The sequence below is a fragment of the Stylophora pistillata genome, chromosome 6 (assembly GCF_964205215.1).
Source record: "Stylophora pistillata chromosome 6, jaStyPist1.2, whole genome shotgun sequence".
Lineage (NCBI taxonomy): Eukaryota > Metazoa > Cnidaria > Anthozoa > Scleractinia > Pocilloporidae > Stylophora > Stylophora pistillata.
Window position 1 is genome coordinate 2,663,785 of NC_142524.1, and position 19,597 is coordinate 2,683,381.

The 19,597-nt window shown below is 39.0% G+C and overlaps 3 protein-coding genes across 3 annotated transcripts; 1 reads left to right on the plus strand and 2 right to left on the minus strand.

Moving 5' to 3' along the window:
- The first annotated feature begins 1,445 nt into the window (after positions 1-1,445).
- Positions 1,446-3,563, plus strand: LOC111327276 (calcium-activated potassium channel subunit beta-4). The gene is made up of 2 exons (XM_022931418.2): positions 1,446-2,415; positions 3,043-3,563. Exons 1-2 carry the CDS (start codon positions 2,056-2,058, stop codon positions 3,403-3,405), a joined length of 723 nt encoding a protein of 240 aa, XP_022787153.1. The 5' UTR covers positions 1,446-2,055; the 3' UTR covers positions 3,406-3,563.
- LOC111327285 (uncharacterized) lies at positions 3,429-10,523 on the minus strand. The gene is made up of 6 exons (XM_088725594.1): positions 10,204-10,523; positions 9,519-9,572; positions 7,768-8,891; positions 6,961-7,489; positions 6,448-6,644; positions 3,429-5,406 (listed from the first exon to the last, which is right to left on the minus strand). Exons 2-6 carry the CDS (start codon positions 9,534-9,536, stop codon positions 4,656-4,658), a joined length of 2,619 nt encoding a protein of 872 aa, XP_088581720.1. The 5' UTR covers positions 9,537-9,572; positions 10,204-10,523; the 3' UTR covers positions 3,429-4,655.
- Positions 10,524-11,260: 737 nt separating this feature from the next.
- On the minus strand, positions 11,261-18,831 carry LOC148727723 (uncharacterized). The gene is made up of 5 exons (XM_088725593.1): positions 18,739-18,831; positions 15,111-16,251; positions 13,686-14,214; positions 12,822-13,018; positions 11,261-12,444 (listed from the first exon to the last, which is right to left on the minus strand). The coding sequence occupies exons 2-5, from the start codon at positions 16,247-16,249 to the stop codon at positions 11,634-11,636; spliced, it is 2,676 nt and encodes an 891-aa protein (XP_088581719.1). The 5' UTR covers positions 16,250-16,251; positions 18,739-18,831; the 3' UTR covers positions 11,261-11,633.
- Positions 18,832-19,597: the final 766 nt, after the last annotated feature.

The following is a 19,597-nucleotide window of genomic DNA, read 5'->3' on the forward strand; positions in this document are numbered from 1 at the left end:
ATTTTTTTCCAAAAAATAACTTGTTCTATTAACAAATTTAAAAAAAAACATTGCTATAACACACGCACACACACACATATATTTCTAAAAACAACACCTTTGAATTTTATTCTGCTTTCTCTTAGCTTTTTGTAACTTGTGTACCTCCAGGTTTACTTGTCATGGAAATGAATCAGTTTGCCAATACAGCCAAGATTATTACTTTCCGCCAAAAACCGGATCCGGATTTTCAGAGGATCTGGCTTTCATTGCCTGAATGTAGAATTAGAGTGTTGACTGACGGTCTTCGTCTTCATTCTTAACTCTAATTACACTTTGCAGTTTGATTACTTCTTATTGAGCGGAAGTTCGTGATCAGAAACTGCAAACTTAAACTGCTGCTCCAGATGTCGCAAGGAAACAAATTATAAAAGTAAGTTCGAAAAACTGACACAGAAAAGATGATGGTCCCCTAATGAATTCGAAACTTATAATAATAGGTGTCAACATTTGCCAGGAAATTTGCTCTATATCACTTTCTAAAACTCTTTTGATAAGAAGAAAAAAATGCAATTCTCGGAGCAATATTACTTTACTCAATTTCAACGATGTAATTTTGAATTGCTTCTTCTTCTTCCTCTTCTTCTTCTTCTTCTTCCTCTTCTTCTTCTTCTTCTTCCTCTTCTTCTTCTTCTTCCTCTTCTTCTTCTTCTTCCTCTTCTTCCTCTTCTTCTTCTTCTTCTTCTTCCTCTTCTTCTTCTTCTTCTTCTTCTTCCTCTTCTTCTTCTTCTTCTTCTTCTTCTTCTTCTTCCTCTTCTTCTTCTTCTTCTTCTTCCTCTTCTTCTTCTTCTTCTTCTTCTTCTTCTTCTTCTTCTTCCTCTTCTTCTTCTTCTTCTTCTTCTTCTTCTTCTTCTTCTTCTTCTTCTTCTTCTTCTTTTTCTTCTTCTTCTTCTTCGCTTTCTTTTACAGTTTTTTATTTTTACTTCCGGGGGGTCATACATCTGATGACAATGACATGGAGCATGATTCCTCTTGGAGTCTTAGGGGTAGTGTGTATGCCATCGTAAGTGAACGAGTTAGATGGAAGGGGTGGGCCCTATAGTAACAAACCAATAAGTAAGGACAGTTTCTTTCAGTTCCGGGGCGGATCTCTCTCCCTCTCTCTTTGCTTTTCCTTTTATTTTCTTCGTCATGTTGATTTTTTTTGTTTCGTTTTTTCTTTTGCTCTTTTTTTTAAAGTAAGTGCGCTGCTAATCAAAGATTAAATGATGCAAAACTCAAGACATGACCAAGATTGATCCCTAATCCGTGTGAAAGTATGTTTTCCTGTTAAGGAAGTCTTCACACTTTGTGTAACACTCAGGAAAATAAGATATCGCTCTACAACATGTGTTTATAATTATGCAGATCGCTGAAAAACAACGAATGTTAACACGACGAAAATTTACATTTGTGGGATTAGAAAGGATGAATAAAGATTTACTGAACAAAAGCCGTCCACACAAACACAATGCATTTCTAAATTACAAAACTGTAAAGGAAAAAAAGGTGACAAAATATACAAAGTTCTTCCCTGAATTTTGACGTGCAATAAATACGCTATTTCATCATTTTATTCAGTGAGTGCTTAACCAAAAGTGAAGCTTTTGTTTCCGTTTAAAATACTTATCCGCGTCAATTTATCGCTTTTACATTCGACCATTGTCATACCAGCGTCCCAAGAGAGGAAAACTAATTTTTTCCAAATGAAAGCACCACTCTAATGTCCAAAATTTGGCGGCAGTTTGTTCTTCTAGTAAAGATTTTTGTTCGCACGTTTACTGACAAAAAAAATGAATATTCATCAACGTTTTATTTGGGTCTTGTAAGATTAATCTTGCAACACGTCAGCTTTTTGTTCCTTTTGAAAACCACCTGCAGAGAACACACAGAAGCCAACCTTCGCAGCGAAAACTAAGTCGACAGTTGCGAAGAACGAAGTATGAATTGCTGTTTTGAGCTGAGTCAAGCTCAACATATCTCACTCTCCGAAATTTGTTTGGTATTTCTTCAGAATATCTTTGGATTCATCCATCGATGAAAATACGTCGAGTTTACGAACAACTTTTGAAGCAAGAAAAGCGAACAGTCCTCCGATTGAAGTGTCTTTCTGGAGCAACAGCGTTTATTGTCTTCTCTGTGTTTCTCATGATGTTTCTTGGCTTAGACGTCGTTCGAAAAATAGCCAAAGGTTTCAGTTTTGAGAAAGGTGTCTGTGTTGTACAAGAATCATCTTTTACTGGGGGTAATGTTAGCTGCGCATGTGGGATGCACACTTGTTGTAGTAAGTATCCTTGTTTACGGGTTTTGGTAAAAATGGCAGCGAAATCGACTGAAGATGTTGGAACATCTCAGCCAGCCCTCCTGCATAACACCATATACGATTTGGGATCTGAAGTAAGTCAAAAGATGCCTGTTCTTCTAAGTCAAAATAATTTTGCGTACATACACGGTTAATCGCTGTTCACAGAGTTAAATAATACGTATTGAAAATGGAACACAGTGCTTTAAAGAGCATGTAGATTGAAACTCCCTGGCTGAAATAATCAGTTCCAAACATAAAAATAATTTGCGCATGAAAGGATTTTCAAAGTGTTTCGTATCGGCTTCTTTGGACAGTGAGTCACCAAGAAAATTTAAACAAATACAAGCAATACAGCTTAAAGAAGTATATAAATTCCAAGTTTAAAAAAGACCTATCAACAAGACTCTAAAACAGTTCAATCCTAAAATTTCAACTTAATATCTAAACCATGACTCGAAAAAGCACAACTGAAGTTGGAACACCAATTTTTTAAATCCTCAAATCGACTGCAAATTGGCTAGTCTATCCCGTTTGTTTACAACACAACCTCAGACGATTTATGCAAATATATGATGACCCTTTGTGTTTTAGTTATGTTAATTAGAAAAATTAAAAATTAGAAAATAGAATACTCTCTGTTGGCGATAGCTTGCTTTCGTTTTTAAGAACTTCTTTTGTGATAATACATGAGTCACTGGTAATGTTGTCTTCAATTTCAGTGCACCTACGGGCCTCCTTGTCAGCCAAATTACTCAGACAACTTCGCATCGGTGCTCAAATACAAAAACTCCAAGGAAAAGCGAGAGAATCCGGAAAGCTTCCAGTGCTACTTCAACCCGAATGATCCCACAGAGGTGATATTAGACAAAAGCGCCCATGAAACGTTAGCGTTTCACGCTATGTTTTGGCCATGTAGTGCATTCATAACCGGTCTATGCATTCTGCTTAAGACATACTACATGAGGAAAGCTCACAAAAAGCAAGATGTTGTAAGGCCACAGGACATTGAACTTGAAGAAACACTTCACACTTCTAATAACAACATATGTAATTATCATTTGGTCAAAAGTTATAGGCAATAACTGAGAAAGCGTATCATACTATCTCATGAGAAAAATAAATTGCTCCATAGCAGAGAACAAGTTTAATAATCTAGGAACATTGAGAATGTTTAATTTTGTCTGTTTCAGTACTGGTTGTTCATTTAAACCTTAGAGACCAATAAAGACATTTCTATGAATCCTTAGAGTTCTTCCTTCTTTTGTTAACGAAAGAGCAAGATCGCGGGAATAGAGCGACTGCAAAGGCACCGTGGTTCCAGCATCACGTGACAGCTCAAGGAAATGAACTTTCCTTGGCCATATGCTGTTATGTTCACATTTCATGTCTAGCTGTGTCTCTTTAATCAATCCATTGTTCGAAGTTCAAAACGTCGATATCACAATTGTCGCCCCATTCATTACTAAAAGTCGTAAAGAAACCAAAATATTGAAGTTGACTTTCAACATTCTTAAAAAATAGTTTCTTTGATTCGTATAGATAACTAAAGCTAACATTGATCGATCTTTTTCCACTTCGTTTTTACATAACTTTGCTTTCCTTAATTTGAGAAATATATTGATAATTCGTAAATATTTTAAAATTATAATTATATTCATAAAACATAAGTTCAAATTATTATTATTATTATTGTTATCATTGTGACAGGTATATCTATATAATGTCATTAATAGTTTAATTCGAGATAATCTTTACCTATCACTAATTAGCGTTCTTTGTATAGAAAAAAATTTTTAGAAATAAGATAAAATCCTACGGACAGCTTATTGTAGGAGAGAAAACTCTGAATAAGTTCGCCCTGAGAAGCAGTGATGCAACGCGACCATGAATCACACTCGGTGGTCGTTCAAATGTTGCTCAAAAACAATCCAAAAGCAAAAATCGATCATTTTTCATCTTTTCAGGAACAAACAATCTAAGGCAGTGGGAAGAAGTTGTAGATAAAAAGTCTAAACGAACTGTACGATTCTTTCAGGACAAACAAGCCAGGTTACACAGCAACAGCTATCAGTAATTTGTGAAAAGTTTGCTTAGTTTATGCTTGTATTCAGGACTGTTGAGAGGATTAAAGAAGATCGTCGTTATTTTACTCGTTTTACTTTGAAGAAATCACCACCTCTCCGCAAACGGATGAGAAATCCTGATATTCCTACAAAGACATTGTTTTCATTCTTATGCTGCATTTATCTCCGTCTACGCAAAATTGCTGTCCCTGTAAACACGGTTATTTTGGTCAACAGCTGATCATGTACATATTTTCGCTAGTCTTCCTCTAATTTGTCTTTAAGAAACCTGAAACATCAGCCTCAACAGAAGCCGCATAGCCTTCACGATGATACACGGTAAACATATCGGGTGTAAAGAACTGATTGGCGGTAATATGATGAGGAAAAGACCCTTGTAGAAGGTTAGACACGTACTGGCAGCTGTTTCCATGACAACACAAACAGCAGCAACCTGTCAGTCTGTCGGCTTCGTTTTCAGTAATCTCAGGACCTCTTCCCCACTTCCCTTGGTCTGGATCTCTCAGCTCGACATCAGAATTTTCCCACGATTTTGGTTGCTGAGTGACAATTCTCGCCAGTGGTATGCTCTCAGATGGGTGTCTGGGAGCAATAAAGAGTATTTCTCCCTCTCCTGTTTTGTTATCATCCTCATCATAATACTGGACTCGGAATTGGTAGCTCCGTGGCCTTTGTTGTGACTTGATTTTCAAAAAGTTCACTCTAATATCTTCTTCGATATCCCTACCATTCATTCCTGTAAATGAGCAGTGTAATTTCTGCCTCGCCATTCTTAGAGCAGTAAGGAGACAATCTGCGTACTTATGACCACCAGGGCTGCAGGAGCCATCAACTATGACAATTTTCTCTAGTTTTCTGTCAAGTAGTGGAAGTAATGCCAAGTTTTCAAAGTGTCCTCCATCGCTGAGTCGCAGTACTGGCGGAGGATTAAGACCAACGTTATTTATGTTCAGAAATCCACGAAAGAAGCGAACATAGAAAATGTGAGTAACACACCACCTAAAGGAGGAAATATGATAAATCAGGGTCATTTGGAACTGTAAAAAACAATGAGAGCAAATAGAATGGGGCGCTGATTCCATAACATAAGAAAGCATCAAAGATGACACTGCCTCATTTCTGGCGCACAAAACCAAAGAGGCAATGACGCCTAGCACTACGTAGAGGGCACAGATTTTGTGATCTGTTTGGTACAGGTGTGTTCGGTACATGCTCATTCTATATATTTAATGGCTTAATAAATATATGATGGAGTTATTCGTGGCAGCACTGTCACATTAATAAGTGAGTGAGGCAGTGTGGCCGAGTGGTTAGAGTGTCGGACTCGTAATCCGCCGCTCCCGGGTTCGAGTCCCACCCTGACCACTAGATTTGTTTCATGATAGCCCCGTGTTCAGATCCTTGGCCACGCTTGTAAATAGCCAACTGGTTCGCCTCCGGCCAGTTGGGGTTCTTAATGATGTTCTTGATGATGTTATGTTCAATTTAGACCATTTGTTTCATTTGTTTGCAAGGACCACAATGGAAACTACTGGTTCACCAGTAATTGTGTAATCCTATAGAAAGACTTCTTTTTCTTTTAAATAGTGATCTTGATAACCGTCCGGGTTAGTCGACATGATGATGATTTACAAGATTTGCCGACAGGCAGGGACACCGCAACAGCTTTGCTGCCAATTACTACGGGCCCAGTAACCCACCCAACCACCCCAGGGGGGGGGGGGGGCATCCATCACACAGTAATCTCGTGCGTGGGAAATTAACGTCTCCTACCCCTAGCGGGACCTCCATTGATTCGTCCCTATCCGAGAAGACTAGAATATCTAACCGTTAGTTGATATTATAGAAAGGCAGCATATTCTTCTCAATTATCTTAAGACCTTGAGTGTTGGTCCGGCCGGGGCTCGAACCCTCGACCTCCCGCACAACAGTCCAGCGCTCTATCCACTGAGCTAACCGGGAGGTGGTGATCATGGCACTGGTGGTGAAGTGATAGTAGACGGTGCTCTAGGTGATAGTAACATAGTTTCAGAAATGTACCTCACTAAGCGCTGCATTTTTCCCGGTTGAGTCGACCCAGTATTGAGCGCCGCTAAACTTGCAAGCACCACGACTACGGCAATGTGTAGGAGCACTAAGAATACCACACAGTCTTTGCTGTTTCCAAGCCAATAAACAAAAGGTAAGGCCATCAGTGGAAAAAAGCATAAAATTTCAACCAAGATTGGTGTCACGTACTGAGGAGAACAAAACATTTTTGGTATGATAGAGTTTTAGCTCATATTGCATAACTGAAGTGTTAAATGTATGCTGTAGTAACCACCATAGATAGCGGTATGTCAGACATAATAAAGTCCCGAATATTTCCTGTAAAGAGCTAAATATCAGCAGAGCGAGCAACTGAGGTTCAAACGCTGAAGTATAGCCCTTCCCTATCTTCCTTTAAAGTCGTGTACAGTTTGTAATTGCACTGAACAAAGAATCTAGCTAAGATAGCTCCTTCCTTTCGGTCTGATATAATACAACACAATTCCCTTGAAGCTTTGCGCACACCTTTTCACTGCAGCTTAATTCCTCTTCTGAATGTTCGCCGCACGTCAGCTCATCTCCTAAACTGATTCCTACCAAAGTGAACAAATCAGAGACTATATCAAGGCCATCCTGAAAATCGTCTCCCATATCAAAGCTGACAGCAGCCCCAGATAAGGTCATTGCAACAGATAACTTCATTAGGCGAGAATGAGGACAAGCAGCGAACGTATGAGCATCAATCCGTGTATTTTCCGCATCGTTGCCGATAAGTTTCGCTCCATCTGTTGAGAACGACATCAATTGGTTACGTGAACCTGCACCGCTACCAATCTGCCAACCGTTCACCGTGATGTTGCTGATGAAAGTGGGTGAAAGACCCTCCAGATCCTGAAGCGATAGCTCCTCTTCCATCTCACTAGGACAAACCCTCCGGAACTCATTCCTTTTGGTGTACTTTAGGATGCTTTTGATTGGCTCCACACACCGGGGAAGGACATCTCCATGCCGAAGTTTTGCCCCGTATCTAAAGAAGGCGTTGGATAAACAATACCTAAAAACGGAAGATACCTACATTAGGTTATCTGACCGATCTTCTATCAAGAAATAAAAGAAGGAGAAAGCAGTCCCAGTCCCTTACAACTGCTTACTACTGAGAAAATGAGACAAAATTCTAATTACTTCAACCAGGTTTGGGGAATTGTAAAATTGAATGTATTATTTCGTTTCCTTGACGATATTTAATTTTGTCTTGCCAGTTCTCTTTTGGTTAACCACCAAAGGAACCTAATATAACCGGGCGGAGTTCACGGTTATTCATGTATCACTAACCTGTAGTATACGTGGAACAGAGACTGTTGTAGAGATCTAATGTATGGAAAAAATATGAAGACCAAGGCACACATCATCAAGGCTGGGTAAAACACGTCATCAGAATATGGTATACTACCCATCAATTTTATCTTGAACACCTTCCAGCTCAAGATATAAGTGTACATGTAAGAACGCAAGCAAAAACCAGCGCTATTACGGAGAACAGGAATGAATAAAGGAAGCGCGACGCAAAGAGAAAAAATGACAAATTTCATCCACATTTGTGAGGGCCACAAAAAGTCATGAGCAGCCCAAGGAAAAGCAGTAAAGGCGAAAATCAATCCGCTGAGTGTTGCGATAAGTCTAAGGGGTCCTTTATACAGATTCAAGCCTTCCTTTTTCGACAGGACATAACACACAAACGAAACTATTGCTGTTGTTGTAAAGAGAACCACCCGTCTGACAGGTGGATGACATCCATCGAAGAGCTCCAGTATCAGCATTGAAGACCAAGCATCCGGATGTTGGAGGAAGTGCGAGGATGTACAATTCTCCCGTAAAACTTCACCAAAGAAACAATCCACAGCTACCGCAACAGGAAGTGCATAAGGAAGCCACATCATGCATGGCAAAATGCACGTCACAAGCAGCACGACTTGTATAAGCAGTAGTGATTGCAAAATTCCCATAATGGGATTTTGCCAGTTGCATAAGTACCCAGAATTCGCTCGCATGTGTTCAAAGAACTCCTTATGCCACTCCCTGGTATCGGTTTTGGAGCCTTGGCGAAATTTCCAATCTATAAAAGCAGCACCAGTGTAGCCTCCCCCAGAAACACAGCTCAGATATTCAAACGGGACGTCATCTTGCAACAATTTGCGCAAAGCACCGGAACAAAAGGCAGCCGAGCGGATACCTCCCCCTGAAAACGCGACCCCGTTGCTTCTCTTCACCGATTCAGTGGCAGGTCCACATTTGTGGATCGGTGCTGTATTTAGATCTCTGCCTTGATGAAATATTTTAGGGTGAATATCACGAGGAGTATTTGGGCAGTGCACCCTCACCGGCGGAACTTCGCCGAGTGGAAGAATTATTTCTCCAGCTGTTCTTGAGGAAGTCTCTGGCGGAGCAGTATCGTTTATCTGCAAAGAATGTTTACGAGAACTGCGTCACGCTTTTTCGCTATTTTCCGATTTTGGTCCCAGTCACTTTTCGTCAACCTTGACTAATCTGATTCCTCCTCGGTTTCTTCTTACATCGTTAGTGTTTGTCTTTTAAAGGAAACTATTATTTTAAGGTTTTCTCATCATTTGACGTTACCATGAAACCAACAATGACCCAAACTATCCCAACCTAATGCAGCTTCTGAAAGTTATAATAAAAGGACATCTCAACTAAGTCTAAGTCTAATCTTATCTTTCTCGCAGCCGATCTGTGATGTCACGCAAAGCTCACCCCAAAGGAGGGTTTTGTCCCGATAGGGACTAGATTTCCTCAAAATGGGAGAAAACAAATTTGGGTTTAATAACGCAGCGGCAGACACGAGCAAGCGTTTTCTTTTTTTTTTAATTTTTCATTTCTGTTATTTTTTTATTCTATTTTATTTTTTCACTATAAAAGCACACCCCAGAGAAGAGTTGCTATCAGTTGGCGTAAGCGTGGGGTTTTCGCGCAAAACTGTTTTGCTTCTGTTGCGTGACAAACAAAGAACCACGGTGGGAGGCATAACATTACACATATCCCACCCGAGCCCAATACACCCACCCTACCTGACAAATCTCGGCCATTTACTTGACCCTTTCAGTGTTACGATCTCCTTAAGTCTGAAAAAAAAAACACAGACTGAAATAATAGTAATAATAACAATAATAATAATAATAATAATAATAATAATAATAATACTAATAATACTAATAATAATAATAATAATAAGCTATAGGGTACAATGTTTCCTCTTGATGATAAAGGTCTAGTACTTTGAGTGAAAACCTGATAATCGTATGAAGAAAAAAGGTCAAGTTTTAAAGAATACTATGACACTCGCTTCAGGTTCATTTAACAATCTCTCTTCATTCTGGGCTGCTTTCATAAATTCGCTACTATTCGTGGATCTTAGAATGTTCGAAACCGAATCGATTACTTTTCACGCGCACAAACTAGTCTTATCGCAAATCAAGATAAAACACAATTGCGCTTTTGTTGCTTCGCAATACAATACTGTAATATTTTCTTCCCATGAGTAGAAGCTCACGAAAATTATAAAGCGTAATTTAGATGAAAATAAATAATTTCAAGCGACGGAAGGTCTTTTCTAACGATGAATTTTTATACATTTGAATTAGACTCTGTCCACAAATAGTCAAACATCACAATCTTTCTCTTGCACGTTTTGTCGTTACGTGATCATGAAAGCCGTAAAATTTACCATTCTGGCTGAACAAAATATCTACTTACCTTCACAGCGTAAGCGGGATACTGCCATTTTCTAATCTAAAATAGTGAACAATCATTTTGCTTCGTATTCAAGATAGAACACTTCCCCAGGCGCAGAGACTGAATAATAATCAGCGAAGCTAATGAAATGCGAATAACGATTAAGAAATTTGAATACAGGGTGACACGTGCTCAGAGACTTCCCCACAATAGAGTTTCAACTTTCACCTTACGAGAAACTAAAAAAACAGACACTCGCATCGTTGATTGCGAATGAAGAATTCCTCATCGATGAATAGTGAAAGATGCCCTTTGAAACCAGCCCTTAGACAAACGACAAATTGTATGATAACACTGAAAGCATCACCTACGTGGCATTTCTGGTGAATTATGATCCATTGTAAACGCTTCCTATCGACATTTCCCTGTGTAGAGCCGACTACTTCATTTTGTATTAAAAAAGCTCCGATGCAAATGATAGCCTTTTCTTAGAGGAAAACGATCGATCACTTGACCTCGTTTTTGGCAACATGCTGTGTCACGCAATCGCAAGTTCAAAAGACCCGTCTACTATGAAAGATATATGTATCTGAACTCAAGAGGCCTTAAATAAAGGCGGGTGAAATAACATTTAATTCCTGATTTATTCATGATCAAAATGGAGCATGCGACATCGCAAGTCTATTTCTTGGCGCTGATACGAATAGTTCATAATTGTTTAGAACTAATTTTGCATTGCGTTGTTGAATGTCACTTGGATTGTACAAATTCGAGCAATTACGCAGATTACTGTGAGCAATTATCGAAAAAGGCTGTCAAGGCGATGATGGAAACTTAGCCGGTTTATGACGTCACTCCATAGCAACAAGCCTTTTCGAATATCTGAACTTCCGTTTACCTGTGGCTCGTGATGGCCGATTGTCGGGTATTTCCGGTGAAAACGAAAAAAGTATCCCCCGCGATCAATAATGATACTCAGAAATAATCATAATACTCCAAAATACCCGGGAAAGCTTCCGAAAAGTTGACAGGATCAAACAATTGCAGTGAATTAAAGTTATTTCAGAGGTTTGCAATAAAAAAAACATGTATTTCAAAGTTTTCGCTAAAGTCGATACACAAGTTATTAACCGTAAGGTTATTGTTATTCTTCTTCTTCTGCAAACTTGCCTCGGTGAAAGATCACCCGAGGACAGACATTTCTTTGTTAATAGAAATCTTTAATAAGAATATTGCAGCTCAACTTGGCTAACGCTAGTTTGATAAAAACATTCTTGCGCAGTATAAAATCACACAATGCTCTTGGTTATAAGCTTAATACTCTTACACGCCTATGATTTTCAAAGCGTTTATATGAAGTTTCTCATAGCTCAAAGGAAATTTAAAGGCTTACTCATGGATCATTAAGATAACGTTCCAATGGTTTCATGACGAATATTTTGTTCAATTAGTTACGCATCTTGTGTAGTTTCGTCCTTGAAGAAGCTCTCTATTTTAGCTTCAATACAAGCTGCATAACCTTCCCGATGATACGCACTGAACATGTCAGGAGTAAAGAACTGGTTGGCAGTTTTGTGATGAGGAAATCTTCCCAGCAAAGCATCGGAGACGCAGTGAGAGCTGCCATAATAGTGACAACAAACGCAACAGCAGCATGTCAATCTGTCTGCTTCACGTTCTGTCAGTTCGGGACTGAGCCCCCAATCCTTATGGTCGAGTTCGATATCCCAGGGTATTCGTTTGCTGACGTTATCGGTCAGAGACACTTTCTCCGATGGATCATCGCAGTTCATAGCTTTTGGTTGTTCGTCGATTGTTTTCAATGGTATGCTCTCAGATGGGTGTCTGGGTGTAATGAACAGTATCTCTCCTTTACTTGTGTTGTTGCCTTCCTCGTCGTAGTAATGGACTTGAAACCTGTAGCTACGTGGTCTCTTTTTTGACTTTATTTTCAAAAATTTGTCTTTGATATCCTCGTTGATATCTCGGCCATCTTCTCCCACAAAGGAACAGCGTAGTTTTTCTCTCGCCAACTTTAAAGCTTTCAGAAGAGACTCTGCGTACTTATCTCCACCAGGGTTCCTCGAACCATCGAAGATTGCAATTTTTTCCAGCCGCTTTTCAAGCAATGGAAGCAAAGCCAGATTCTCAAAGTGTCCCCCATCGCTGAGTCGCAAGTATTCTGGTGGCCTTTCGCCAACGTTACTAACATTAAGGTATCCACGGACGAAGCGAACAAAGAAGATATTCCTGATGCAGTATCTGCAAAGGAAATCGCGTTTTTTAGTAGTTTGACAAAAGTACACGTTATCAGTGATGCAAGGTACTGTGGGTGACGATGCTGCAAAGGTGGGTGGGTACTCATGGGTGTCTGTTTATTTCGTTTCTGCGAGTAGTACTGAAGGTATTCTCAATAGAACATATGTCCCTTCTCCTTATGATCTATTGGTAATACTTAATGCCGCTGAACTGGATTCAATAGTTGGTGTGGTGCTAGAAGGGAGCACCCGTAGCTCATTATGCCGGATATAACCGAGACAGGTGCTGATGTTGGCAAGGGCAGTAGTGATGGTGGTTATCTTAGATTAATGTTTACTTGAATGACATTTTAGACACTGTGGAGAAGGAAAACGTTATACCTGATAAACTTCTCCCATTTTCCAGGTGAGTCCGATCCAGTCTTTGAAACAGCAATCATAGATAAGGCCACAACAATTACGAGATGGACAAGTATCAAGTGATTCACCCATGTCATGCTCTGTCCCAACCAGTACACAAATAACAACACGATCATTGGGAGAAAAAGGACGATCTCCAAAATGAATGGCATTCCATACTATAATAGCAAAAGAGTGCACCATATTGTTACCATTTACAAAGTATGTGTTAATTGGCTCGGGAAATCAAACTTTAATAGTTGATGTTCAAAACATTCTTCTTTGATCCACTTTTATTATGTTGAAGTACTCTCGGTTAAAATTGAGTCAACTACAAAACGACAGAAAACAAAACTATGATTAATTCAAAAGAGAGGTGAAATTTAAAGTTGAAAATTGCACTGCAAGATGATTCTTAACGCGGGGCAAAAAATAAAATCATAATTAACAAATGGTAAACACCACAGCGTACACTATTGAGTTATGGATGCACGCGGGAGGTTGCTAAGCACGAAAGAAGCGTAAGAGTCGCTCGAGGCGACAGCCGAGAGCGACTCTAGCTTCTTGAGTGCTTAGCAAACCTCCCAAGTGCATCCATAACTCAATAGTGTACGCTGTGGTGTTTACCATTTGTTTTGTAACATAACATTGATACATTGTAGCTAAAGAGTTCCCGTTTATTTAACAAATCTTACGCGACCAGAAAAAACAAGCGCGCGCGGAAAAATAGTCTTTGCATTTGCTCACGTCAGCAGCGTACACCCATGGGCAAATGGGGAACGCTAAATTGACCAATCAGAGCGCGCGCTTTACTTTGGTTATGTTATAACTTTACTTATCGCTAACCCTCTTAGAGGTCTTCTGTTTTGTGACTTGACACTGATTGCATATCATTTCATCTCCCATTCCAAGTCCCAGCAAGTTGAACAGTTCTAACAATGGGTTCAGTAGACCACGTTCGTATTCTCCCATGTCAAAACTCAAAGCTGCTCCAGATATGGCCATTGCAGAGGATAACCTCATGTGTTCTGGATTAAAGCAGCCATCAAATTTTGCTGGTCTCTCTCTTTGATCTTTCCCAATGAGTTCTACTCCTTCCGATGAGAATGCAATCAACTGGTAACTCGACTCCTCATCAATGTTCATCTGCCAGTCGTTGACTGTGATGTTGCTTATGAATGTGGGTGAAATGCCGTTGAGCGTTTGAAGTGACACCTCTGTCTCATCGTTCTCGTTTTCGTTATTATCATGGTATTTACGCCAGAAGAAAGAGTTTATATCATGTATTGGTGTTACGCACATGGGAAAGACATCTTCCCATCGACATTTTCCACTTTTTCTTTCCGGCGAAAAAAACGCCTTCGATAGCCTGAATCTGAAGAGAAAGATAAAGCAATGCTGTCATACCTACCAAAACAGTCATAATTCTTCTTGAATGTGTAACAGCTTTAGAGTCTTAGCAGCCAATAGGACGATACTTTCGTACTTCATTCTAACGTTTTGCTTCCTCGAAACTTATAAGGTGCTAATTCGTTTTATGCTCACTCATGCAGACGAAGTTTATCTCAGTAGCGCCGCAATGCTGACATTATTTAATTCAGCAACTCATTCTCTTCTTACCATCTTTCCCTGGAAGAGGAAAGCAATAATAATAATAATAATAATAATAATAATAATGATAATAACAATAATAATAACCGGTATTTATACAGCGCATGTACAAAAAACTCACATGGCGCTTTACAATAAGTATACAATAAGTATATAACGCTTTGCAATAAGTATAAGAACTTGATTAAAATTAATTTAAAAATGAACACAATAACTGTCGATAAATATAGAAAATAAATACGTTTTCAGATTCTTTTTAAATAAAGGCAGTGTTCCGACATTTCTGACGTGACTAGGCAGGCCATTCCATAATTTTGGTGCACACACTGGGCAGGGTAGAAGCGCGAAGTATTGTAAATAAGAATTCAGTGGACTGAATTTTGTTTAACTGTGGATGCGTGTACAAGAACACTCTATAAAGATACATTGAATACAAATCTTTACACTGACTGCCAGTCCCCGACTTGCATTGTCTGGTCGAATAAGCGATCGCCGACCGCAGTTACTTCGTATAATAGCTGACTGGACATGTTTTTCAAAAAAAGGAATTAAATACAAACCTGTAGTAGAAAAAAAAAATAAAAAAAAATAAAAAAAATAAAATAAAAAAAAAAAATAAAAAAAAAAAAAATAAAAAAAAAAAGGAATTAAAATACAAACCTGTAGTAGACGTTGAACGCAGCCTGGTGAAGTTGACCGATGAGCGGGAATAAGATTACAGCGATAGCACAACCAATCAGGATTGGATAGAAGACATGATCGGAATATGGGACTGCTCCAAATAACTCTGTTTTAAACACTCGCCAACTCACAATGTGAATGTACCAGTAAAACACAAGAAATACACTCGCGTAGTTACGAATCACTGGGAGGAAGAATGGAAGCACTATGCAGATTATAATTATGAAGGCTCGAACCCATGTATTTGATGGCCACAAATCATGAATGAGCAATGGAAATAGAGTAAAGAGAAATACTATGAAACTAATCATCGAGAACAATCGCGAGATATCTTTAAATTTATGGAGACGTTTCTTCCTTGAAAGAAAGTAGAACAGGAGAGAACAAATAAATGTTGTAACAATAAGGGCCGTGCGTCTACTGGGAGAGTGGCAATTTTCATAGAGCATCAGCATTAGGGATGAAGTCCGAGAGGTCTTGGGATCCGTGTGAGCATGTGCAGATGGGGGACATGTAGCATTCTGACGTAAGATTTTACCAAAGAGCACGTCTACTGCCACGGCAATTGGAAATGCATAGGGCAACCATAGGACACATGGCAATATGAACACAACAGTGACCAAGAGGACTACAAAAACCACTGAATGCCAGAGACCTACAAAGGGGTATTGCCAGTCGCACAAGTAGCCAGCGTTTTGTCGCATGGTATCAAAGAATTCGTCCTGCCATTTGCTATCATCACCATTATCCCGGTTACGCCTTTTCCATTCTTTCCATTCGACAAATGCTGCCCCTGTGTAGCCTCCCCCGGAAACACAGCTCAAGTAGTGCGGAAGAACATTTTTTAACAACATCCTACGCAATGCACCAGAACAAAACGCAGCAGATCGAATGCCTCCCCCCGAAAATGCGACTCCTGCAGATTTTTGAGAGCGGCTAGTTGTGGAACCACCGCTTTGCTCAGTTGCTTGCATGGCCCTATCGCGTTGATCAAAGAATTTCGAATGGCCTTCCACCAAGCCACTGGGTGTGCCGGGAGGTGATGCCTTCGTCAATGGTATGCTCTCGGAGTCGGGAATCACAACAATATCCTCAGCACCTGATTGCGTTTCTGCCATCTCTGTCAAAAATGAAAGTTCCCTTAGTACACCACGTTCCACATTAGAACTAGAATAATACTGAAAAAACTTTAAGCTGATTTGTATACAAAGAACACAACTACACATTACTGGCGTAACAGATGAACGACACATGAAACAAACAAACAAATTCATTACAAACATCAATCTGCTGCATAAAAGTTCTAAGATTATGTTTCATCGCAGGAGAACGCATGTAAATTCAGTCCCCACGATTTTCATTGTCTTTTGAGGAATGAGAAAAGCAGAGGTTAGAATAGGAATGTTCGGTCATCCACTTTAAAGTCATCTCTAAATTGCTGAATAAATTAATCGGAGTGGTGACAATTTTTTCTATGTCGAGAGCGTCTTCTACCTTCACTAACTTTAGTTTGTGAAATTTAAAAAACACGGTTGAAGCGATTAACTCCTAACGGTATATAAATAAATTTAGTAGAAATCGTGACTATGTACTACAATTTAGGATTTAGTTATTCACTCCTTTCAAATTCTTGTATGGCCCTTTTTAACTCTTTCCCAAACGTTATTATACTTATTACAGGTCCTGGATTGCAGTTAACAAAGTTTTGACGGTATGCAATCCATAACATACAGATTAGTTTACGCAAAAAAATATTGAATGAACTTTTTGTTCGTGCTTTAAGTCACGCTACACTTCTAAAAATAGCACAATATTACGATATCATTGAATGTTTGAGGTCAAGCTGCACTCGTGCAGCTCTGCACGAAATTACTCTCTGTCTTGCCCTGCGATGTTTTTGTGGATATATCTTGACATCGTGAGGTTTCAGTTAAAAAAATGCTACAGTTTAATATCTGTGGCTTTAACACCGTCTCAGATATTTGTTCCATGCTATACCATTAGTGAAATTCACATGTTAAACCACTGACTAAAAGAAATGTTCGAACAACTAAGGAAATTACGATAAATTTAGTAGAAATCGTGACTATGCACCACAACTTAGGATTTAGTTATTCACTCCTTTTAAATTCTTGTATGTCCATTTTTAACCCTTTCCCAAACGTCATTACACTTATTGCAGGTCCTCGATTGCAGTTAAAAAAGTTTTGACGGTATGCAATCCATAGCATACAAATTAGTTTACGCAGACAAATATTGAATGAACTTTTTGTTCGTGCTTTAAGCCACGCTACACTTCTAAAAATAGCACAATTTTACAATATCATTGAATGGTTGAGGTCAGGCTGCACTCGTGCAGCTCTGCACAAAATTACTCTCTGTCTTGCACTGCGATGTTTTTGTGGATATATCTTGACATCGTGAGGTTTCAGTAAAAAAATGCTACAGTTTACTATCTGTGGCTTTAACACCGCCTCAGATATTTGTTCCATGCTATACCAATAGTGAACGTTCACATGTTAAATCACTGACTAAAAGAAATGTTCGAACAACCAAGGAAATTACGATAAATTTAGTAGAAATGGTGACTATGCACTACAACTTAGGATTTAGTTATTCACTCCTTTCAAATTCTTGTATGTCCATTTTTAACCCTTTCCCAAACGTCATTACACTTATTGCAGGTCCTCGATTGCAGTTAAAAAAGTTTTGACGGTATGCAATCCATAGCATACAAATTAGTTTACGCAGACAAATATTGAATGAACTTTTTGTTCGTGCTTTAAGTCACGCTACACTTCTAAAAATAGCACAATGTTACAATATCATTGAATGTTTGAGGTCAGGCTGCACTCGTGCAGCTCTGCATGAAATTACTCTTTGTCTTTCACTGCGATGTTTTTGTGGATATATCTTGACATCGTGAGGTTTCAGTAAAAAAATGCTACAGTTTAATATCTGTGGCTTTAACACCGTCTCAGATATTTGTTCCATGCTATACCATTAGTGAACGTTCACATGTTAAATCACTGACTAAAAGAAATGTTCGAACAACTATGGAAATTATGATCAAGGAGGGAATCAACCGTCCATTGTCCCAGAAATTTCACAGTATTCTCTGATTTAAATGTCAGGATTCTCATCTATTCCAAAGATCTTGCTACCTCAATGGATTTCCCGTAATTATGTCCTAGACTATACAAAGTTGAGGAGAAATTGTTATTTGTTGTACAACAGCTAATTCAGTAAAAAAAAGTCCATTCGACAAACTGTCATAAACTTTATCAGAGTATGCTTCTACAGTTTTCAGAGCTTTTCAGCGACTAGACTGGCAATATAACTTTGAACCTTCAACAAACCAAAATCGTGCGCAGTAAACAATGTGGGAAAACATCAAAACATTATAAACATTGTTGCCACATCTAACTCTACGTATGATGCACGATCCTTCGCAGTAGATAGCGCTATCTACTGCGAAGGATCGCGCATCATACGTATTTAATACCGCAATGCAAAATATATGAACTTCATATATTCATTGTATACATCTAACTCTACTCGTAACAAATTCATGAGTTGACGTACTAAAAGGAACATTGTAACAAACCTTTAGTGGTCTTTGAAGCGCACTGACAAGAAACTTCTATTTCAATCAAATGAATTCTCCGATATGTTCACCAATTCCCAAATGCAGAAGGAATGATCGAGATCTCAATTACACCTTTCATTTACACCTTTCTTTGTCTGCACGTGACCAACTATGCGTGACTGAGAGGACTGAGGCCAAGCACGAGTAATCAGTGAAGCTTATCGACAAAAAGACCTTGTAAAAAACGTAGTTTAGTGTGCCTGACGGGAATTTAACCTATTTCTATGGAAATAAAATTCCAAGAACATTCTGTGACAACGTCCCCCCACGTGACTGAAAATATCATCAGCTGTATTATAAAAAGTAAAAGACCCGTGGACGCTTGGAAGCCATTGGTTTACATTTGATAATGAGATGGAGTACAAAAAAATTATTTTTCCTTTAAAAAGCAACTGCTATTTCTTCATCGGTTTAAAAATTAACTTTACATTAGAATCGCATCATTGAATAAAATCTCGCATTCTGATTGGTTATTGAAGCGAGGTATTTAGCGTGGAATTGCGAGTTGAAAACGAAGCTAAGTGAAATTGTTTCGTATACGTATTCGTGTGTGGGAAATTGACGTCTCCTACCCCAAGCCTTCAGGAGACGGGACCTCCATTTATTCGTCCCTATCCGAGAAGACTAGAACATCTAACCACTTCTTGATGTTATAGAAAGGTAATAAATTCTTCTAAATTATTTTAAGACCTTGAGTGTTGGTCCGGCCAGGGCTCGAACCCTCGACCTCCCGCACAACAGTCCAGCGCACTATCCATTGGGCTAACTGGGCGGCTTTTACCGCATATCTAGGCTAAAGGTCGTGCTTCGTTCATTT